We start from the raw sequence: 21644 nt of genomic DNA, 5'->3' as shown, positions 1-21644 counted from the left end.
CATAATCGGTATCTATGTTTGTTTTAGTTTTTTTTTTTTTTTTTTTTTTTTTTTTATCTTGAGAAAAAATCTGACATGGTTTAATTTTATTGCTTTATAATATAAAAGTTTTTTAAATCAGTTTTTAGAATATATCTTGGCCTTCCAAGCTATTTACAGCCATAATGGGTCCTCTTTATTTATATCAAACACAATATATACATATATCAAATATGATTATATCTAGATAACAGCCCGCGTAGTAACGCGGGTTAAAATTTATGTTTTCAATGAACTAAAAATATTGCATGTGGTAAAAATTGAAAAATCATAAAATTAACAAAAAGTTAATCAAAATTAATTAAATATTAGATTTTCTAATATAGATTAGGGCATGTCTAATAGACGGGTTATTTATTTTCAAAATAAAATTAAAATTTTATTGGAAGAATGTTATATCCAAAGTATTACAAAAATATAGATAATTTTGTAAGTCAGTTAATTGTTTTTTGAAAAACATTATTTATGTATCATACATATTTAAAAATCATTATTAAAAATTCATTATAAAAATCTAGTAATGTTAAATCACCAAAAAAATTGGGGGCTATTCATCATATTTCATAATATTACTATTACCAAATTTTTCAAAAAACTTAATTTAGATATTATACTCTAAACATGATTATACCATTATCCTAAAATTGTTATTTCCTAACTTCAAGTTTTTTTTATAAAAACTATTCTCGCATATTTTTTTTACTCTACAATTTATTGTATTTCTTAAACTTAATTAGTTATTAAAAATTAGATGGTAAATTTCTTACAAATTAATATCAATCCAAAAAATGAGTTATAGTGTCGTTTAGATAAACATTAAGAAATATTTTTAAATATGAAAATATACAAAATTATATTTTTGAAAAAAAAAATTTAGAAATCAATATACTACGAATTATATTGACTTTTGTTATCCTTATTTTAAGTTAATAATATCTTTTTTAGTTCCTTTTTATCCACCTTTCTTGTTTCATCCAATGAGATTGCACTATGGCATATTACATTTAAAATAAATTAAAAATTAAAAAATTATAACATATTTAAAAAGTAAAAACATTTAATAAACACATTTATTTTGTTAAAACCCATAATCTCGTTTAATTGTACCATCTAAATCTTAATTCTCTTTTATAAATTGAAACAGATAAATCATCTGGTTTAAAGAGAATTTTTGAGAAATACCCCTTTTGGTGTACCTCTTTTTAAAAATACCCATCTTTTCTATCCATTTTCAAAAATACCCCCTTTGAAATATGAAAAATTATAAACTTTTATATGGTTGATAAGGTATATCAAGATCATTTTTAGACACTTGAGACATTCATTTTTTTTTGGCCATGATCGATCTGTTTCATATGCTTCTTAACTATCTTCTAAGATTTCTAGAGACTATTCTTAGACACTTGAGACATTCATTTTTTTGGCCCATTGCAATTTATGTGATGTTTCGTCACAAACTTATCAATGAACTCAGTGTGCTCAAAGAGTTTTTTTTTTGGTAAGAGATAGGAGACAAATGTCTCCTATATGTTATTCAATAACAAAAAAAAAACAAATTACATACAGACATTCCGTGAAAAAGAAATGTCGTTTACATTATTCTAGCTAAACTGAATCATAAACAACCGAGCAAGTTTCTAACAATTGAAAACCAAGCGATAAAGTAAACCCGTCGACTAGACGGTTAGCTTCCCATTACAAACAAATGAATAACCTGAAATAACCAGTTCAAAACTAAGTGTGCTTAAAGAGTTTAGAAGTGAACTAAACTAATCACAAGTTTTGGTAATGACAGATAAATAAAAACAAAACAAGGTGCCAATGTTGGCTTTCACGTGGCCCATCCTAGCTTTTACATTCCCACCATCTCTCTTTCATTATATACCCCAAAGTTAAATTATCTTAAAAACACAAAATAAATAAGATGAAATAGAGAGAAGATCCAAATCTCTCTATCTCATCGGTAAAATCTATAAAAAAAAACCAAAAAAAAAAAACCCAAAAAAACATATATCCAAAGAATCTCTACAACAAAACAATGCTCTGCTATGTCGGTAAAGCCACCAAGATTTTCATTTTCATCGTCACCGTCGCCGTCGTCATTGGTCTCGTAGTAGTTTTCGGTGTTCTCCGCCGTCACTCTCACCATTGCTCCGGTGACTATTGCTCACCCTCTTCAACCGATCCTTCTTCTTCTTCCTCTCCCTTTATAACTCCATTCCCAAACCCAAACCCAAACCCGAACCCGAACACCCCTGTTCTCGGATCTTCACCTCCCACTCCACCAGATTCATCATCAACACCAAACCCATCTACTCCGATTCCTCCAAATCCGCCCTCACCGATCGTAACAAACCCTCCTCCTCCGTCCACACCTAATCCGAATCCGAATCCTCCGCAGCAATTCTCACCTCCTCCGCCGGATTCTGAATCAACCACCTCTCCTCCTCCGCCTACGACGGAAACAGCAATCCCACCACCGCCTCCTTCGCCAGTCTCGGCATCTCCGCCGTTAACTCCGCCGAGCTCCGTCGTCAACACTCCTGCTCCTGTGCATGCTAAACTGGTCAACGACTAAAAAAACCAAACCTTTTTGTAAATTTCCGACAATTTTTTTTTGTTACTTTCACTTTCTCAGTTTCTTGAACTTTGATTCGTTTGTTTCTTATTTTTCTAATTTTTTAGATTCTCTAATCTTTAATCTTTAAATCAAATTCAAAAACTTTATTTTCAATATTCATTAATCTTATGTTACACTTCACTATATAGCAAGAGATCCTTGATCAATGTTATAAACATTTATTTCTTTGTTGTGTTCGTTATTTGCTAATTGCAATAATCTTATATTGAGGAATGAGTTGTCTATATCTATCTTTATCATATGATTAAAAAAGAGAGTTTTGTTGTAAATGAAGAAGTCTTTTGTGTTGTTTTAGCTTTGAAGTTAATTAAAGGAAGAGTATCATTATTATTGTCTTAATGCTCACCAGTCAAATCTACCTTTTATTTTATTTTGCTGGCACACTATACATATAATTGTTACATTATACATTGAAATCATTTAAATGTGAAAAAAAAAAACAATAGTGAGGAGGGGAAGGGAGCAGAGACATGAGGTGGGTCAATGGGTTAAGAATCCCATGAAATTTGTCTGACTAATTTTTGACTAGTTCAATAATCTTTACAAGATTCTAAAATTTTTTCTAATCTTTGTTCCGTACCTTATTACTTCATTCTTAAAATCATTTTTCTTGGTTTGCTTTACTTTATCTTTTGTGTTGTTTCCATAATTTATTAAGAACGAGTTAGGTGTTTACTAAAAGAAATTTCAGTATTTATATTGTACAAAAGCATCTAACTGATGTTGGTACAATGGTGCATTCATAAAAAGTGTTTCTGATGAAACCAACAATTTTCTTTGGTAAATGTAGCAAACATTTATGATTTTCCTCTTTTTTTGTGCGTATAAAACATACTAAAATTGAACTTACATCCAGGTTAATTGTATTGTATTGGTAGGTGTTATAATAATATGGGCCATTCCATGTCGTATAAAATAATTTATTATGGGCTTTACTAAATGGGTCCAGACCAAAACTTTACTTATAGTTTAGCAATGATCTTACAAAGTACAAACGCATATTGGATAAAGATATGATTATTGTGTTGTGGGACGCCTTGTGCTCTCAGTGCTCTCATCACTATTGTTGTTACAGTGAACTGAACTTCATTATAGAAATGGAAACGAAACTACAAAGAAAACAATTTTATATCGTTGGAATCGTTATCCTATAAATGGACTATGATTCGTACCACTTGATTCTTGCCTTTTGCAAACATTGTTTTGATAAAGTTCTTATAAAACATTTTGTTGTCACGTGGACTCCTAACTATAAGAGTATACATAGATGGGCTTTGAAGGGTTGAGTTTTTTCTTAGAGTTCAAGGGATGGGGCGTTGGGCAATAAAATCTAGCTCTCAAGAGCAAATCATTCAGTGTTTTTTAATTCAATGGAATACTAATAGTTTGATTTTATTCTTCTTATCAAAGTTTCACATCTGATTATCATCACTAGCTCTGTTGACCAATCCCTATGCTTCGGACTCGTTGGGTGACATCAACCTTATCATTTGAACATGATTGTAATATAATATTTATGTAGTCAAACTTTTTAAGTAAACAGAAGTGCATATAGTATATTCTATCTTTGATTTGAAGTTTTAAACAATAATGGGGGACACAAACCAAATAATAGTGGTCTAGTAATTTATCCGGTAGAAGAAAAGTTGCTTCGTATGTTTATGGTAGAAATCTATACTATTAAAAGGGAATCATATGTTTATGGTAGAAATCTATACTATTAAAAGGGAATCATTTTGTATAAAGTGATCATAGTATATACAATTAAAAGGATAGTTAAAAAAATAAACCTATCTATATTTATGGAAATAATATTGATTTGGTTACCATAAAAATAGTCAATTAAATTAAAAATTAAACATATCAAAACATATTTAATCTAAATTATATTTTTTAAATATTTTCAAAAACAATAATCTATAGTTTTAAAAGGGAAGCATTTTGTATAAAGTGATCTTAGTATATACAATTAAAAGGATAATTAAAAAAGGATAATTAAAAAACAAACATATCTATAATTATTGAAAATAATATTGATTTGGTTACCATAAAAATAGTCAATTAAATTCGAAATTAAACATATGTAAACATATTTAATCTAAATTATTATTTTTAAATATTTTCAAAAAAATAATTTATGTTTATAAAATCTAATAAAAATTTTATCATATATTTTAGAAAAATGATATTTTAGGATAAATAAAACAAAAACAATTATGTTAGATTAGGAAATAAGCGACTAATCAAATTCTACATAGCATAACATGTGGAGAATATACAACATAGTTAATAATATCATCAAATTTTTTAAAATTATATAATATTAAAAAATAATTACATTTTATAAATTTAAAAATTATATAATCTTAAAAACTAATTACATTTTATGTAAACCCAAATTTATAGTCAAACACCCTTAAAACATATCTATCCGATATTGTTTTTAAAATGTTCGGATCTTTAAATTGTCAAAATCTTATGTTTGGATATTCCCAACTAATTCCCTGCAAAAAAATCAATATAAAGAAAATCTAGAAAACAAATTGTAATCTCCATTAATTAGCACATATTATACTAACCATATTAGAGATCTTATAAATATTTATCAATAAAAAACTTTGGAATTTAAATGTACTAACCATATTTTGAATTGTTTAAATATAAATTAATAAACCATGTTTACTTATCAAATATGCACACAATAATAATTACTATCACCTAAAATATAGATATTTCTAATTCAAAAAATAACATAATTATAGGAATAAAAAAAATTACGAATGCAATTAAAGAACATTGTTAAGGTAGTCCATAATCGTAATTAGGTTTACCTCAAAAATAATATATGGTTTCACATTTATAAGCACAAAAACTGGTAGTTATATTTTAACTATGAAAAATTCACTAATTTGGTAAGAGTCAACTTTGGGACATTTAAGTCTCTACTTTAGGACAATTATTTTAAAAATTTTAAGTATATTTTTTTTTGATAGCATATAAATGGGGTTATTTATAAAACAAATATAATCTTATTGGAAATAATGGGTACGAGACGGGAGCGGATAATTCGAAAAAATAAAATATTATCCAAACTATTTTTCATAAAAAGCATGATGAGAACTAAAAGTAACGAGAGGAGACCATAAAATCAAGAAACTAAATTCAATTTTAATTTTCAAATATCAAATAACATGTATGATACATGAACATAAAATTTGAATTGTTAATTTTAGTTTTAACTATTTTATTTCAAATATCAGAACATCAAATAACAGGTACGGGAAATTTGAAACACAAAAAAAATCATCTAAACTATTCATGATAGAATATGAGATGAAAATTTTGGGTAACGTGAATTTAAGAAGAACATATGGAGACATGCTATTTACTAAAATGGATTACAGGAAATGTATTTTTTGCGGGTCAAAATATTTTAATATGTATTGAGTTAAAAATATTTTTAATGTGGAGCATGCATAGCTGACGTGTTTGATAGCTCATGGTTCACACTCAATATGGATCTGCTATCATGTCGATCCGACATTCACAAACTTCATGAAAGCAAACCAATATAAGTTTATGTTTAACCTAATTTAAAAAAAAATAATAATCAAATATTGAATTGGTACTGGTTTAGATTATAAATGTTAGTAACATTCCTAAAAGTTACGTTTACAAACATAATCCCGTACGTATATAATAGATTTTAAAATTTAATAATAAATTTTGTTTTTGAAATCCATCCCGCACGTACGTGCGGGTCCAAATCTAGTTGATTCTTAAGAAAGAAAACAAATGGTGAACGAACATTTTTTGTTTTTTCTTAGTTTTATTTGAGCAAATCTTATTGAGACGAATTATAAAGGGTTAGTTAAATTTTAGTATTCAAATAACCTAAAAACAAAGAATTTAGACTCAATAAAAGAAAAATTAGTTTTCTTTGTCTGACACACATAAAATTACTATGGTATCCCTAGGTTCAGTTAAAGAAAAAAAAAATTAAAAAAGGAAACATGTGAATCATCTGACACATTATTAACAAACGACGCTTTTGGACAGAGGGAGATATGCAAACAAACTATTGTTATCAGGTAACAAAAGAACGTTTAGACGATACCTTCTTATCAAGTAACAATAATAACCAATTAACAATTATTTTATATGATAAGATCAAATTACATTTACAATTACAATAATATACATTGTTATCAGGTAACTAAAATCATTTTAACAATCTATTGTTATCAAGTTAACCACTATTTTTTCATTTTAACAATATACTTATTAAGTTTCTGTATTTTGACTAAATTTTTTTTTAAACTACTATTTAGTCAACCCAAACCAAAATATAGTTTCTTTTAATTATAAAATTTAAACCCTAATCACTAATTTGTTATTTATATATTTTTTTTTTGTTAACAAATTTAGGTCCTTAATCTCGATACAGTTTAGATACATTTTATTTTTTTTAATTATTATATAATTTAAATATTTTTTTCTGAGTGTATTATTTCTAAGTTATGAGATTTTTCATGATATTTTGTCATGCCTAAGATCGGGGTCGTCGTGGTGGTCGCCGCTTACGCACAAACAGAAAAGAATTTGGGAGAAAGCAAAGAAGCAACGTGGTTCTCCTCCTTCGTTGACTTGTCTTCATCACACTGACTCATCATCGCACATGTGATGTGGCCAATATCTTCTCCTAGTTATCCGTTGACCTTTCATATCTCTTAGTCAACAAAGCAATCAGCACCTCATAATTTATAACTTTTTTTCTGATTCAATATTTGATGAATTTTCCATTTTTTTGGCTCAACACATTATAGAAACAACATACAATACATTTCCATACATATCACATAGACTCTGATAATAAACTAAGACCGTGTTTGGCTATGGACCCCTTTCTACTTAGACCTCATATCAAGCAGTCTTAACGAAAGGGTAAATCTCATACCTAAAGTTACAGCTCCCACCCACAACTCTCCCTCCTTCTTTACCATCACAACAGTTAGGAAGCTCCCCAATAATTCCATCCAAACATGCCTTACAACTTCCACTTCTCAAGTCCCTTGTACACTGCACTAGTCCATACAACTTCTTTCCAATATTTTTCTCCCCTGTAGCAAACAGCTTCTGGTTGCCTCCAGTAGTCGCTGTCTTCGTCAGCTCGGTTAAAAGATCTCTCGTCTGTGTGTTGAAGGATGTTGGATCGCTCACATTGTTGACGTTGTACAGCGCAAACCTGTTCTCGTAATCGATTCTCCCGAAGAAATTGGTCGAGGAATACTTGACAAGACAGTTGTCGTACCATATTATTCCCGCCTTGTTGTTGGGACATCTCTTACTTATCTGTCATGCACGTAATACCAACATCAAGAACAATCGATAACCTAGTTTTGTTTTGTCGTACTTAAATGGCAACCTATCTAATAGTATATATTAGCGGTTTCTGTATAAAATATCGCTGAGATGTCGAAAAAGCTTGTGTATGTGTTATATAAAAGTATTGTGTGGTTACCTCGGGGATGGCGGTTGCAAGACAGGAGCTGCAGTCAGAGGAAGAGGCATCACCACGGCAAAGGGCTAAACCGTTGACGTTGTCTGGAGTGTTACCAGTGGAGGAGGTGGCAAAACCGGTGGATGGAACTTTGTAAGAGAGCTGACTAAAGAGATTGTTGAGATTTGACTCGTAGGTACTTTTCGAGGTGAAGCTTCCTTCAATGTCTGAGCACTTGTGGTAGAGAAACGCATTGCTCTGGCTTTGGCACAAAACGTTCTGTATAGATAGAAGCTGTATGGCTAAGGCCAAGATAGGTAACCAAACCATGCGTTTTGATGAAGAGAGTGAAGACATTGTTTTGAAAATCCTTTTTGATATTATTATGGAGGTGTTTTATTTGGTTGAAGAAATGTTAAAGGTAGGGATGTTTTTATAGTGGTTTAGATGATTTTGGTCTTTGGGAGATTTTTTTTATTTATTGATTATTCGAAGAGTTGAAATATTCATTTTTGTACGGTCAGGATTTGGTCTTTTTCAAATATTGAATGTCCGTTTTGAATTGATAAACAAAAAAGAAATCAATATAGTTGATTATGTCTTTACCAAAAAAAAGAGTAAACAATAATGTCAAAACAGCATTTGTTTTTGTCCCTTTGGATTGATAAAGCTTCTAGATGAAATTATAAATATGAAAGGAGTTGAGGGAGGTGAGGGATAAGCCAATGAAAAAGTCAACATTCAAATATTTGACTGAGTGTAACTCTTACTAAGATCCAATGACACAATCAACGTTTATTAGTGTAAGATGTTTGTCAAACGTCATTTGTTAAACAAACACATCAGAAGAAAAAAGACTAGAGATATTAATATTGAATAGAACTAAAATATTAAAAATGTAGCCTCTAGTTATCAAACAATCCTTAAAGAAATGGCCTAAAAGATATCAAAAACTAAATCTCATCGTTACTATATTATTGTCAAGAAATGTGTTAATATCTAAGACATATATATAATCATCAAAGAACCCTTTAACTCCTAAGGAAAGGGTATAGTTCATACCTAAGACTACACTCTGTTCCCAAAACTCTTGCTCCTTGTTTAGCATCACAACACTTGGGAAGCTCCTTAATACTCCATTCCAAACAACCCTTACAATGCAATATGTCTTGCGCACACTGCACCATTGCATACAGTTTTTTCTCCCCGAGCCTTTTCTCACCCGCTGCGTAAAAGAACATGTTTTTGTTTGGTCTGTTGGGTCTAGTGGCTTCCACCATTAGCTCGTAGAGGAAATCCCTCGTTTTCTTGTTGAACGATTCGGTACCCTCGATCACGTTTTTTGGGTTGTGCATAGAGAAGATGTTCTTGTAATCATTTTTCCTCGGGCCTGGGGGTAATTTGGCCGAAGTAATATAGAGAAAACATTGGTCGTACCATACTATTCCTCCTTTGTTCCTCTGACATCTCTTACGAAGCTGTCATACACATACATATTTTGTTTCATTATGAATGATGGTTTAAATTTCGAAAGCATAAGCAAAAAAAAGAAAGCTTTTTTAATTTTTTTTTTTTTTTTTTTTTTTTTTTTTTTTTTTTTAAGCTTTTCAATTTCATATTGTATAATAATCTCATTCAACATGATTAATTACTATACGTATCAAGATCAAAATACTATAATGACTTTTTATATATGGGACCGGCTAATTAATAATGTTGAAGTGACATTACCCCAGAGAGGGCGGTGTTAAAGCAGGAGAGGCACTTGGAGTCGTAAGAGTCCCCGCGGCACTGTAATACGATGGTGATGAGATTGGGAACATCGCCATGAGATATGTGAATGAAACCGCTTGGATAAGAATAGGTTAAGACTTGTCGGATGAGAAAGTTGAGGTTTTCTTCGTACTCATCTCCAGTCCTATATTTCCCTTCACTAACAAGGCATTTGTGGTTGAGATAGTCATTGGTAAGGTTCAGACACGAAACGCTGCTTATGAGAAGGAGTTGTATTGCCAAGATAGGGATAGAAACTAGGCGTTTGGATAGAGAATAGGAAAAGTACATTGTCTTGGATTTTGATTAAGGAAGGATGCTAGCTACGTTAGACCATCTCCAAAGGGAGAGTCTTAGCAAAAAAGTTTAGAGTTTGTGTGATTAATATGATTAAAAATAAATCAAAATATTAATTCACTTTAAGCTGCGCCCCTTAACTAACGGATGTAAGCATCGGTCTTTAAAGCCACATGTTTAATTTTTACTGGGTTAGAACTGTAGAGAAGGAAAAAAAAACTGGGGAACGAAAGATTTGGAAGTAAAGGAGACATGAGGCTGTGAAACTTCGTGCTGGGAATTGTTCTGAAACGAGAGTTTGAGCTTGGTGAGGTTGTCGAAGAGCTTACAAGAGACTTTGTTAAAGAAAAGAAGACTATCGCTGTCGAATTCAGACGTCACGCGGAGCTTTGGTCTGTTGGCAGTCGTGAGAAAGATGAAAGAGAAGGAGGAGGAGGAGGAGGAGTGGTGAGGGTAGAGTTCTGAGAAAGTGGATCTGTCATTGAGATTGGATTTGGGAGAAAATCTTTTTTAGAGTTTACCATTGGAGAAAGGAAAATTAATCTTTTTTTAAGAGTTTCACATATTTAAATTAATTATTAAATTTAATAAAAATTTGATTAACACCCCAAATTAAGCATCTCCAAAGTTAGTAACAATTTGTCTCAAAATGATATTTAAATGTTTTTCCTTGTTTGTAACAGACAAGAGAGAGGGTTTGTGTATATTTCGGCGAAGAATGGGGAGGGCCAAAGAAAAAGTCAAAGTTCAAATATTTACACTATAAAACTCTTTAAAAATAGGATCACATGATACAAACCTTGTCTTACGCCACTTGTTTATGAGCAAGGATATATGTTATATAATTTTTGTGTGTCTATAAGGGATGTATGTTAATATACAAAAAATAAAATAGAAGATATTAAACATGTTTTTCTTTTTTGGTAATATTGTTACGAATGATTAAAGTTTCATTTATATTATTCGTAAATCAATTTTTGGCTAAATATCCAAAAGTCTATATGATTAATAATAGATAAGTTTATCTTTTTATGTAACATTCTAATAAAAGGTGAACTTCCTTTTTTGTCGATAATGAAAGAGACACATAAACAAAACAGGAAAGCGAAGCGACAAAAGAAACAAAACACAAATACGTAAAAGCTCAAAAAACACAATGAGAGAGCATACAAAACCAAAACGAAAATTGGTTTTAAGTCCGTAGAAAAGGGTATAGCTCATACCTAATACTACAGCTAGTACCCAAAACTCTTGCTCCTTGTTTACTTTGGCAGCATTTTGAAAGCTCATTGATACTCCATTCCAAACAAACTTTACACTGAAATATGTCTAGCGCACACTGTACCATTGCATACAACTTTTTCGTTCCAAGCCTCATCTCACCCGCCGCATAACTACCCATTTTGGGTTTATTAGCTTCCAATATTAGATTGTAGAGGAAGCCCCTAGTCTTTTTGTTGAACGACTCTGCATCCTCGTTCACGGTCTTTTGGTTGTGCATAGAGAAAGTATTCTCGTAATCGATCATCGTTGGGGGTGTATCGATTGTACTAACATCGAGAAAACATTGGTCGTACCATATTATTCCTCCTTTGTATCTCTGACATCTCTTACGAAGCTGCCATATACATATCCATATATCTTTTGTTTCAATTAGTTATTTTAATATTTAACATATGCTATATATGACGGCTAGTTAATATGAAGTGACATTACCTCGGCGACCGCGGTGGCATAGCAAGAACTGCATCTAGACCCGTAGGAGTCGCCACGACACTGAAATACAATGGTGATGAAATTCGGAGCCTCGCCATGAGATGTGTGTGTGAAACCGTCTGGAAATTTTTGGGTAGATGATATATGATTGATAAGATGGTTAAGGTTTTCCTCATACTCGCTTCCCGGCTTATATTTCCCTTGATCGACGAGGCATTTGTGGTGCAAATATGCATTGGTAAGGTTCAGGGATGAAACATAGCGTACGAAGATTTGTATAGCCAAGATTTGGAAACAAACAAAGTATTTAGATAGAAAATATGATGAGTGCATTGCTTCGTATTTAATTGTTTCTCCAATGAATATGAAGTGTACGTTGAGACTCGGAAGGATTTTAGCTGGTTGGCTCCATTAGTCACTAGAATAACTGATTATCTCAAAACGTTATTCTTTTGTTGTGACCTTATTACAAAATTCGATTGAACATTTTAGTTTGTGGAAGAAATGTTTTGGTGTGTCTGTAACAGACAAGAAAGAGAGATGAGTTTGGGTATTTTCGGCGAGGGATGGGGAGGGCCTATGAAAAAGTCAAAAGCTTAAATTTTTTGCTAAGTTAAAACTCATAAGAAAATATTACAATCACAAGGTTAATTCGTATACCACTATTTTAAGCAAGGAGCAATAGGGTTTTGACTCTCGAGATTTTGCTAAAGTATTGATAATGTGGGTAAATGTTGTTACAGATATTTCTTTTTGTATATGATTTTACCAACGGCCCTTTAGATATGTGAAAGTAAATAGAGGAGAAGAAAGCTATATATGAGTCTCCTTATTAGTAAATCAAGTCAAAGGATTATGGAAAACGAGGCTTTGGACCTTGTTCATTAAGGGTATATCTTGGACCTAAGAACATAAAAATTTGCAAGAAGCAAAAGAAAAAAGAAACCAACAAAGAAAAGAAAAGTAAAAGCTCAAAAACAGATTTGGAAAGCAAACAGATTGAATTGTGTGCTACATCATCTTCAAAGAGTCTTTAAAGTCCTAAGAAAAGGGTATAGCTCATATCTAACATTACAACTCGCACTCAAAAACCTCGCTCCTTGTTTACCATTGCAGCACTTGGGAAGTTCCCTAAGGATCCATTCCAAACATTTTCGACATTGCAAGGTGTCTTTCGCACACTGCACCATTGCATATAATTTCTTCGTCCCAAGATTCTTCTCCCCCGAAGCATAAAAGACAAGGTTGACGCCGTCTGGTTTAATGGCTTTCAGCACAAGCTCATTGAGGAAACTTATTGTCTTCTTGTTGAACGACTCTGGATCCTCGTTCACGTTTTTTGGGTTGTGCATAGAGAAAGTATTCTTGTAATCAATCTTCCTTGAATTTTCATCACTGATCGAAGTAATGATGAGTAAACATTGGTCGTACCATATTATTCCCCCTTTGTGTCTCTGACATTTCCTTCGAAGCTGTTATATAAATATACAGTACTAATTTTATTTATGTATTAAGGTCAAGTTTTATGTACATAACTGACATGTGTTGACGTTTTCTTAACCTATATATACTTTGATATAGTTATTATCGATTTTAGTCACGTTTTCGTAAATCATACAAGTATGTCGACGATAGTAAAAATATGTATTAAATCTTACCTTAAAAATAACAAATTATTATAATTTACCAAATTGTTGTAATTTACCAATGGTCCTTAAGATATGTGACAGCTAATTGAAATATTTGAAGTAACATTACCCCGGTAAGGGCGGTGGCAACGCAGGAGCGGCAATAGGACTCGTAGGAATCGCCACGGCACTGTAATATGATGGTGACAGAATCGGGAGCATCGCCACGCGATATGCCTATGAAACCGTCTGGAAATTTATAGGTAGAGACGGACTTAGTGAGAAAATTGAGATTTTCCTCGTACTTACCTCCAGGCTTATAGTTCCCTTCACTGACAACGCATTTGTGGTTTAGATAGTTATTGGTAAGGCTTAGGGACGAAACACTGCGTACGAGGAGGAGTTGAATGGTGAAGATAGGAACATAAAGGAGGCGTTTGGATAAAGAATATGAAGAGGACATTGTATTTGTTTTGTATCCTCTTTCAAGAAAAGAAAAGTTTTTTTTAAAAGAAATAAGATAATGAAATATCTTTTTTTTTTCGTTACTTGATTATGATCTGTTTTTGTTAAAGAAAAGTTTTTCTTTATTTTTTTTTTTCTTTTGATAAATATTTTTATTTGTTTGTAACAAACATGAGAGAGGGGTTGTGTATTTTTTCGGCTACGGATGGGGAGGGCCAATAAAAAAAAAGTCAAGATTTCAAATGTTTTACTAAGTTAAAGCTCTTAGAATACAAAATCACACGTATGCGACCTTGTAATTTTCTTAAACTGTAACATTCATTGATTTCTTATGGAAAAGCTTTATATTATTCCATGCATTGTGCATTATGAAAAGCGCAGGTCAAAACTAAATATAGCATAAAAGTATTATAGTCCACAAAATGACATATTACGATGTTTTTTTGTTTTTTTTTTCTGGTTTTTGAATAAAACATTGTTAGCGTTGTTTACTGATTTGAGAGTGAGAGAGTCTGCAATGCTTTGTAGCCTTGTAAGTATTTTATCTCACTGTAGCAGATTTTTCTTCTCTTGGTCAATGTTTGACGAAGATCTTTCCACACAACGAGTTTCATTACCTTTTATTATAAAGAATAAAGGTTTTGCAAAAGACAAATGAGAATGTAATGACACGTATAATTGAAAAAGAAAGAGACAATTTTCTCTTATTAACTTCTCAAATATTGTAGCATTACTTTGAAAGGTCTTCATTAGTCTAAAATATAAGTATACACTGATTGTTGAAGATCCAAACAAGATTTGTTACAAAACCAAACAATATATAATAAAGACGCAAACAAAACCAGAACAAAGTTGGAGAGATGTCAAGAGAATGTGTTTGGTATTAACATCAAAACGGTCTGTTAACTCCTAAGAAAAGGGTATAGCTCATACCTAAGATTACAGCTCATACCCAAAACTCTCCCTCCTTGTTTACCATTGCAGCACTTGGAAAGCTCTCTGATACACCATTCCAAACAAACCTTACATTGCAATATGTCCGATGCACATTGCATCATTGCATATAGTTTCGTCGTCCCGAGCTTTTTCTCCCCCGCAGCGTAATATGTAGACTGGTGTTCGACCACAGTGGGATAAGAGGCTTTTCGCACCAGCTCGTAGAGGAAATCCTTTGTCATCTTGTCAAATGATCTTGCTTCCTTGTTCACGTTTTTTGGGTTTTGCATTGAAAATGTGTTTTTGAAATCAATCTTCCTTGGGAGTTGGGGTTTGAACTTTGAAATTACAAGAAAACATTGGTCGTACCATATTATTCCTGCTTTGTCTCCTTGACATCTCTTGTGAAACTGTCGTATGCACATTTTAAATGACGATTTAATTTATCAATGAAAGATATGTATTTTTCTTTTTACTTTTAAGTGATTTTAGAAATAGAATGTAGATATATACTATAAATTCAATCCCTATACAATATCTCTTAATGAAATCAAACTATAAATACAAAAAATTGGAATATTCTTTTATATTATCATACCACAAATAAAAAACATTTCGATGGCATTATTAGCTAATTAATGTTTCGTGACATTACCTCTTTGACGGCAGTGGTATAGCAAGGATGACAATAGGACCTGAAGGAGTCCCCACGACACTGTAATATGATGTTGACGGAATCTGGAGCCTCGCCATGAGAAACATGTACGAAACCGCTTGCAAGATCATTTTCAGCGACATAACGGTTGAGAACGTTGAGGTTTTTCTCATACATACCACCATGCTTGTATTTCCCTTCACTGACGAAGCATTTGTGGTTAAGATACTCATTGGTTAGGTTTAGTGATGAAACGCTGCGTAGGAGGAGAAGTTGCATGGCCAAGATAGGGACATTAACTAGGCGTTTGGATAGAGAATATGAAGAGTTCATTGTTATGGATTTTGATTTCTTTTGGATGAAGGAAACGTTGAGATTGAGATGTGTTTTATGTAGGAGACTCTTGAAGGAATTTAGCTGATTGGTCTCATTAGTAACTTGATTAACTAGTTATCTTAAAACTGTATTATTTTCTACTGACCTTATACAAAATTCTGTTGATCATTTCAGTTTGTGGAAGACATGGTTTGCTTTTGTTTGTAACAGACAAGAAAGAGAGGAGAGTTTGAGGTTTTTTTTCGGCGAGAGATGGGGAGGGCCGATGAAAAAGTCAAAAAGTTCAAAATGTTAAAACTCTTAGAAAATGGAATCACACAATACAAAACTTGTTGTGTGTGCACCACTAGTTTTGAGCTAGCAGCAATTAGCTTATCTTTCATGCATAATAATCATGTGAAACTAGGTAATGGGGTAGGACATATATTTAATGCATAAACATTCTTCTCAAATATGCATATTAATTACAACCACAATTGTTTTATGTAGATTCTCTATAACTTTTTTTTTTTTGCATCTTTTTCTCGAACATGTTAACTAATTTAGGCTTGCGGAGTTAACGGATTGAACCTAAAATAACATAATTTTTACGTAGAGTTATTTTGCCGAAACAGTTCCGTTTTGAACATTTCTTCTTCAGTCAAGGAAGAACGACGAACATACTAATCTTCCGTTAAAGTAATTGCAATGGTCAAAGCTCTAGATCTGATTACTGATTAGACTAAACGTTTTTGTAAGGTTTGGTTGAAATCTTTTTCCAAGCAAAATTGAAACCTCAAAACAATATAAAATGTCCGAAAGTATTTTAATTTTACTCCTTCATCCTAAGTTTCTTGAAATTTATTTTCGTAAATAGCTTTAACCCAATTTTTTGAAATCATTTGGCAAAACCAAAAAAGTTTATCTTTTATGTGATTAGCTTTTTAGTTAACAACGTGTAATATGCGGATTTGAATATAGTAGGGGACATTAACAAAATTATTAGACAATCGTCCTAGTCTATTTGGATATTTCATAATGGAGAAAATCAAACAATTTGCTTTAAACAAAACAGAAGAGTATATCTCTTTTGATTCAGCTAAGAAATGACTGAAAGACCAAAGAAAATAATGTAGTCATGTAGATCACATCAAATGACGTTGCGGAAAAGTATACTGCGGGAAAATGTTTTGAGTGTTTTGTATTTCATTTTAAATCATCAAAAGTTATTTGTAAATAATTAAGAAAGACTGAATACATAACAAAGTTTTAATTAGGCCTAAACAAACAAATGTAAAGTACAACGGATAGGTAATTTCTTTTCTTTTTTTATTCTTGTTGTTAAATGTTTAAAATAAGAGACTTATAAAATAAATAAAACCAAAACAAAACAAAAAGTTGTCAAAACAATGTTGTTCTGCACCAACATCAAAGAGTCATTTTAAGTCCTAAGAAAAGGATATAGCTCATACCTAAGATTACAATTCGTACCCAAAACTCTCGCTCCCTGTTTACCGTCACAACACTTGGGAAGCCGCTTGATACTCCATTCCAAACATAGCCTGCAGTCAGCTACGTCTTTCACACACTCCACCATTGCATACACTTTTCGCGTACCGATTCTCTCCTCTCCTACCGCATAATATAACAACTCGACGCCATCCGGGCCTTCCTTATCAGCTTCCCCGATCAGCCGTTGTAATAAATCTCTTGTCTTCTTGTTGAACGACTTTGTATCCCCCTTCACATTGTTTGTGTTATGCATTGAGAAAGTATTCTGATAATTCATCTTCCTTGGGACGTGTTCATTGATCATACTAATATCGAGAAAACATTGGTCGTACCATATTATCCCCCCTTTATTTCTCGGACATCTCTTACGAAACTGTCAAAAACATATACATAGTGGTTTATTTCCAATGATGCTTCAATGCCAACATATGTTTTTTTTTCCAAAGAATAATGCTTTGCAACTTTTTTATATAACTATTTTGTAAAATAAAATAAAAAATCAACTAAAACTTTATCGCTACTAAGATGTAAATTAGTGACCCCTATTCAAAATTGTAATTATGAGTTTTGGTTTCCAATAACTATTTATCTTTAAGCTCTAATGCGGTGTTATATGGGATAATGTTGAATTGGCTGTTACGTTACCCCGGCCACGGCAGTGTCATAGCAGGTTCGACAGTTTGACTTGTGCGTGTCCCCGCGACACTGGAATATGATGGTAGTGGAATTGCGACCCTCACTACTAGCGCTATGAATAAAACCGCGTGTAGATGTATCGTCGGCGTTGAAACGTATGAGAGAGTTGAGGTCTTTTTCGTATTTACATCCTGGCTGGTATTTTCCTTGGTCAACCCGGCATTTGTGGTTAAGATACTCGTTCGTAATATTCAGGGATGAAACGCTGCGTATTAGGAGTTGTATAGCCAAGATATGGAAAGAAACGAGGTATTTGCATAGAGAATATGAAGAGTACATTGTGATTTTTTTTGAGTATCAATGAATGGGATTAAGATGTTTTTTGGAGGCTTAGAAGGATTTTAGCTTATTGAAACACATTGGTAACTGGATTATTAACTATTTATCTGAAAACAACATTCTCTCTCTTTTGGTTACTTTATACAAAATTCTATTGTATCATTTGAGTTTGGTTTCAAGAAATGTTTTTTTTCTTCTTTTTCTTATGTAACAGACGAGAGAAAGGGTTGGGTATTTTTCGGCGAAGGGTGAGGATAGCCAATTGAAAAGTCAAAATTTTATGTGTTTTACTAAATTATTTTTTTTTAGAGAAAAGGAATCACCACAAGTTTTATATATTGAAGGAGCAAGGTATTGGGGATTTGTTAAACTGTATCTTTTTTTTGAAATATTAACTTGATTTTGGGATTAAGTACTTAACTATTTGGTCAATGATCCAATTATCACTTGTTGGGCCAACTCCAAAATTTGATGAAATTTTTAAAGTCTCTTTAAAATTGTTTTCCCCCTTTCTCCACCTCTAAATATTATAGAGAATAAAAATCAAGAATTCTAGAAAATATTTAGTTCTGGATGATATAGTTACATGCATCATTTTCCTTCTATTTATTTCATATTTTGACGGTCGTTAGACCAAAGTAAGTAATTTTTTGCCTTTTTATAATATCCGCCCAAAAATTCTTTCAGTCACTAGTACAACATCACACAAAATATTATATCGTACATTAAGTAAGAGCTTATTTGCATAAGTATGCAGCTCACATGGAATGATGTACACAGTATAGAAGTATTCATTATGTGGGTAAATGTTGGTTCTTTTTGTATATCAACGTTTGATCAATTTTGAAAATATATATGGAAATAAGAATGAAACAGAGGAGAAGAAAGCTTTCGTCCCTAAAACCAAAAATATGGTAAAAAGCTTAGAAAAACTAGAAAGGTAGCAAAACCAAAACAAATTTGGAAAGCCGTCAAGATTCTGCATCATCTCATCAACGAGTCTTTCAAGTCCTAAGAAAAGGGTATAGCTCATACCTAAGATTACAACTCGTAGTCAAAACTCTCCCTCCTTGTTTACCATCGCAACACTTAGAAAGCTGCCTAATACTCCATTCCAAACAACCTTTACAACTTCTTATATCTTTCGCACACTGAACCATTCCATACAATGTTTTCTTCCCAAGTCTCAGTTCCCCTGCTGCGTAGTATAGAAAGTTGATGCCATCTACGTCGGTTGTATCAGCTTTTACAATCAAGTTATGGAGGAAATCAGTGGTCTTTTTGTTGAACGAGTTTGTATCCCCTTTCATGTTGTTTGGGCTGTGCATAGTATAAATATTCTCGTAGTTCATCAGTCTTGGGGCATGTTCATTAATCATACTCACATCAAGAAAACATTGGTCGTACCATATTGTACCTCCTTTGTTTCGCGGACATCTTCTACGAAACTGTAATAGACATATACATATGTATTTTGGTATGAAGTGTGAGATGAACCATACAGGAGATCAATTGTATGCGAGGTAAATCAACCAAATGATATGATATAAAATATATGTATAATTCAATGATATGTATATACCAATATACCATCATATTTAATGTTATGGTATTTAGAAGGTTCAGTATAATAATTTTAAGATAAGATAACCTAGTACATTTATTTTAATAAAAAGAATCAAAGAATTATTATAACCTTTTTCTAACTAGTGAGATATGCCTTTAATATTTATAACCAAGTAACCTTTTCTTGGACGTCAACGCTTCCCACACCATAAATTTGGTTATTATGTAACATGTGTTTTGGTTTCTTATAGTCAATTTTCTTTTGGCTTTAATGAAGTGATTTACAAAGAACAACAAGATATAGACTATAAATTTAAAAATGTTAAAGTAACAATACCCCGGCGACGGCGGTGGCATAACATGAGGCGCACTTGGACTTGTAAGAGTCACCGCGACATTGAAATATGATGGTGATGGAATTGGTATCCTCACCATTAGATGAGTGTTTGAAGCCATCTATAAACCTATCGGCAGAAACTCTACGGATGAGAGAGTTGAGATCTTTCTCGTACTTACTTCCCGGCTGATATTTTCCTTGACTAACGCGGCAGTTGTGGTGAATATACTCATTAGTAAGATTCAAGGATGAAGCTCTGTGTATGAGGAGGAGTATAGTCAATATATGTAAAGAAACAAGGCATTTTGATAGGGAATACAAAGAATACATTGTTTTGGATATTTCTTCTATTTTGAGAGAGACAATAGGAATTTAGCTGATTCGTCTCATTAGTAACTATATTAACTATATTTCTCAAAGCTATATTTGTTTTTGTTTATTTCAGTTTGTAAAAGAATTGTCTATAATAGATACGAGAGAGAGATGAGTTAGGCGAGGGATGTGGAAACCAGATGAAATAGTCAAAGTTCAAAGTTTTACTAAGTTAAAAGTCTAGAAAATAGGACCGAAACAATGTGTTTGGATATTCAAAGGGTAACAACTATTTTCGTCGGCCAAACTATTTTTGATGCATCATTGAGGAGGTTGGATGATTACACAGGATGGTGTAGTGAGATGGGGTTATAATTTATTTGAGGATTGAGGCTGTAAACATATATATAGTAGGATCACAAGTGGGGAGGTTGCATATCTTCAAGCTTTTAGTTGGTGTTCATTGCATTGATATATATATGGTTGTGGGAGATCATTTTAATGGCACTTTGTTTAAAATAGAAGTTGGTCGGGAGCAATAAATCTAACGTAGTTTTCAGATTGTGTAACAATGACTAGATATTATCATTGTAAAGATTAACTTAAAACGAAATTTTGTATAGTGAATAAACACTTGATGCTTTCCAACTAATAAATGGAAGGTTGTTGTTGTTCAAGTTCTTTACACTTGTAAACGTATTAATATAAGGTTGCCGAAGTATTTTGATAACGCGGGTAAATGTAGATTTTTAAAAAGTTTGCTATAATTTTAAGTACTTATCTGGAGATAAGAAACGAAGATTGGAGAAGAAAGATATCGTCTCTGTGAGGAATAACAATGTTTTTGACTAAGAAAAATAAAAAATGTTTTAGTCTGTAACCAAGGACATAGCTAGACAACACAAATAAGCAAACCAGGAAAAAAGAATGGTCTAAGGCTTAAAAAAAAGAGAATTACCAAAGTCAAGAAAACCAAA

At 32.2% G+C, this 21644-nt stretch overlaps 8 protein-coding genes across 9 annotated transcripts; 1 reads left to right on the top strand and 7 right to left on the bottom strand.

The window, feature by feature from the left end:
* The first annotated feature begins 1901 nt into the window (after positions 1-1901).
* On the top strand, positions 1902-2803 carry LOC17891357 (proline-rich receptor-like protein kinase PERK8). The gene has a single exon (XM_006298598.2). It carries the CDS (start codon positions 2078-2080, stop codon positions 2615-2617), a length of 540 nt encoding a protein of 179 aa, XP_006298660.1. The 5' UTR covers positions 1902-2077; the 3' UTR covers positions 2618-2803.
* Positions 2804-7466: 4663 nt separating this feature from the next.
* LOC17891518 (cysteine-rich repeat secretory protein 38) lies at positions 7467-8599 on the bottom strand. Its single transcript, XM_006298322.2, has 2 exons — positions 8202-8599; positions 7467-8032 (listed from the first exon to the last, which is right to left on the bottom strand). Exons 1-2 carry the CDS (start codon positions 8535-8537, stop codon positions 7604-7606), a joined length of 765 nt encoding a protein of 254 aa, XP_006298384.1. The 5' UTR covers positions 8538-8599; the 3' UTR covers positions 7467-7603.
* Positions 8600-9211: 612 nt separating this feature from the next.
* Positions 9212-10675, bottom strand: LOC17893267 (putative cysteine-rich repeat secretory protein 37). The gene is made up of 2 exons (XM_023786083.1): positions 9912-10675; positions 9212-9658 (listed from the first exon to the last, which is right to left on the bottom strand). The coding sequence occupies exons 1-2, from the start codon at positions 10242-10244 to the stop codon at positions 9212-9214; spliced, it is 780 nt and encodes a 259-aa protein (XP_023641851.1). The 5' UTR covers positions 10245-10675.
* A 767-nt stretch (positions 10676-11442) lies between these two features.
* Positions 11443-12299, bottom strand: LOC17893793 (putative cysteine-rich repeat secretory protein 36). Of its 2 annotated transcripts, none has more exons than XM_023786085.1 (2): positions 11962-12299; positions 11443-11857 (listed from the first exon to the last, which is right to left on the bottom strand). In XM_023786085.1, exons 1-2 carry the CDS (start codon positions 12297-12299, stop codon positions 11443-11445), a joined length of 753 nt encoding a protein of 250 aa, XP_023641853.1. The 2 variants fall into 2 exon arrangements, with proteins under 2 accessions (XP_023641853.1, XP_023641852.1); XM_023786084.1 differs by having other exon boundaries at positions 11443-11868; positions 11967-12299.
* Positions 12300-12988: 689 nt separating this feature from the next.
* LOC17893048 (putative cysteine-rich repeat secretory protein 37) lies at positions 12989-14057 on the bottom strand. The gene is made up of 2 exons (XM_023785584.1): positions 13725-14057; positions 12989-13438 (listed from the first exon to the last, which is right to left on the bottom strand). The coding sequence occupies exons 1-2, from the start codon at positions 14055-14057 to the stop codon at positions 12989-12991; spliced, it is 783 nt and encodes a 260-aa protein (XP_023641352.1).
* A 904-nt stretch (positions 14058-14961) lies between these two features.
* Positions 14962-15983, bottom strand: LOC17890702 (putative cysteine-rich repeat secretory protein 35). Its single transcript, XM_006299292.1, has 2 exons — positions 15651-15983; positions 14962-15405 (listed from the first exon to the last, which is right to left on the bottom strand). Exons 1-2 carry the CDS (start codon positions 15981-15983, stop codon positions 14962-14964), a joined length of 777 nt encoding a protein of 258 aa, XP_006299354.1.
* Positions 15984-17406: 1423 nt separating this feature from the next.
* LOC17893820 (cysteine-rich repeat secretory protein 34) lies at positions 17407-18452 on the bottom strand. Its single transcript, XM_006299765.1, has 2 exons — positions 18123-18452; positions 17407-17850 (listed from the first exon to the last, which is right to left on the bottom strand). Exons 1-2 carry the CDS (start codon positions 18450-18452, stop codon positions 17407-17409), a joined length of 774 nt encoding a protein of 257 aa, XP_006299827.1.
* Positions 18453-19456: 1004 nt separating this feature from the next.
* Positions 19457-20685, bottom strand: LOC17892348 (putative cysteine-rich repeat secretory protein 33). Its single transcript, XM_023786909.1, has 2 exons — positions 20356-20685; positions 19457-19900 (listed from the first exon to the last, which is right to left on the bottom strand). The coding sequence occupies exons 1-2, from the start codon at positions 20683-20685 to the stop codon at positions 19457-19459; spliced, it is 774 nt and encodes a 257-aa protein (XP_023642677.1).
* Between the last annotated feature and the right edge of the window lie 959 nt (positions 20686-21644).

The sequence above is a fragment of the Capsella rubella genome, unplaced genomic scaffold (genome assembly GCF_000375325.1).
Source record: "Capsella rubella cultivar Monte Gargano unplaced genomic scaffold, Caprub1_0 scaffold_3, whole genome shotgun sequence".
Taxonomy (NCBI): domain Eukaryota; kingdom Viridiplantae; phylum Streptophyta; class Magnoliopsida; order Brassicales; family Brassicaceae; genus Capsella; species Capsella rubella.
The sequence above is the reverse complement of the archived record's forward strand: the minus strand, read 5'-3'. Positions and strand labels throughout refer to the sequence as shown.

Excerpts from the sequence above, each read along its gene's own strand:
- LOC17891357 (XM_006298598.2), top strand. The coding sequence starts at position 2,078 with ATGCTCTGCTATGTCGGTAAAGCCACCAAGATTTTCATTTTCATCGTC.
- LOC17891518 (XM_006298322.2), bottom strand. The coding sequence starts at position 8,537 with ATGTCTTCACTCTCTTCATCAAAACGCATGGTTTGGTTACCTATCTTG. Across the intron at positions 8,033-8,201 it reads TTGCAACCGCCATCCCCGAG|ATAAGTAAGAGATGTCCCAA; the intron begins GTAACCACACAA and ends CGTGCATGACAG.
- LOC17893267 (XM_023786083.1), bottom strand. The coding sequence starts at position 10,244 with ATGTACTTTTCCTATTCTCTATCCAAACGCCTAGTTTCTATCCCTATC. Across the intron at positions 9,659-9,911 it reads TTAACACCGCCCTCTCTGGG|CTTCGTAAGAGATGTCAGAG; the intron begins GTAATGTCACTT and ends TGTGTATGACAG.
- LOC17893793 (XM_023786084.1), bottom strand. The coding sequence starts at position 12,299 with ATGCACTCATCATATTTTCTATCTAAATACTTTGTTTGTTTCCAAATC. Across the intron at positions 11,869-11,966 it reads ATGCCACCGCGGTCGCCGAG|CTTCGTAAGAGATGTCAGAG; the intron begins GTAATGTCACTT and ends TGTATATGGCAG.
- LOC17893048 (XM_023785584.1), bottom strand. The coding sequence starts at position 14,057 with ATGTCCTCTTCATATTCTTTATCCAAACGCCTCCTTTATGTTCCTATC. Across the intron at positions 13,439-13,724 it reads TTGCCACCGCCCTTACCGGG|CTTCGAAGGAAATGTCAGAG; the intron begins GTAATGTTACTT and ends TTTATATAACAG.
- LOC17890702 (XM_006299292.1), bottom strand. The coding sequence starts at position 15,983 with ATGAACTCTTCATATTCTCTATCCAAACGCCTAGTTAATGTCCCTATC. Across the intron at positions 15,406-15,650 it reads ATACCACTGCCGTCAAAGAG|TTTCACAAGAGATGTCAAGG; the intron begins GTAATGTCACGA and ends TGCATACGACAG.
- LOC17893820 (XM_006299765.1), bottom strand. The coding sequence starts at position 18,452 with ATGTACTCTTCATATTCTCTATGCAAATACCTCGTTTCTTTCCATATC. Across the intron at positions 17,851-18,122 it reads ATGACACTGCCGTGGCCGGG|TTTCGTAAGAGATGTCCGAG; the intron begins GTAACGTAACAG and ends TGTTTTTGACAG.
- LOC17892348 (XM_023786909.1), bottom strand. The coding sequence starts at position 20,685 with ATGTATTCTTTGTATTCCCTATCAAAATGCCTTGTTTCTTTACATATA. Across the intron at positions 19,901-20,355 it reads ATGCCACCGCCGTCGCCGGG|TTTCGTAGAAGATGTCCGCG; the intron begins GTATTGTTACTT and ends TGTCTATTACAG.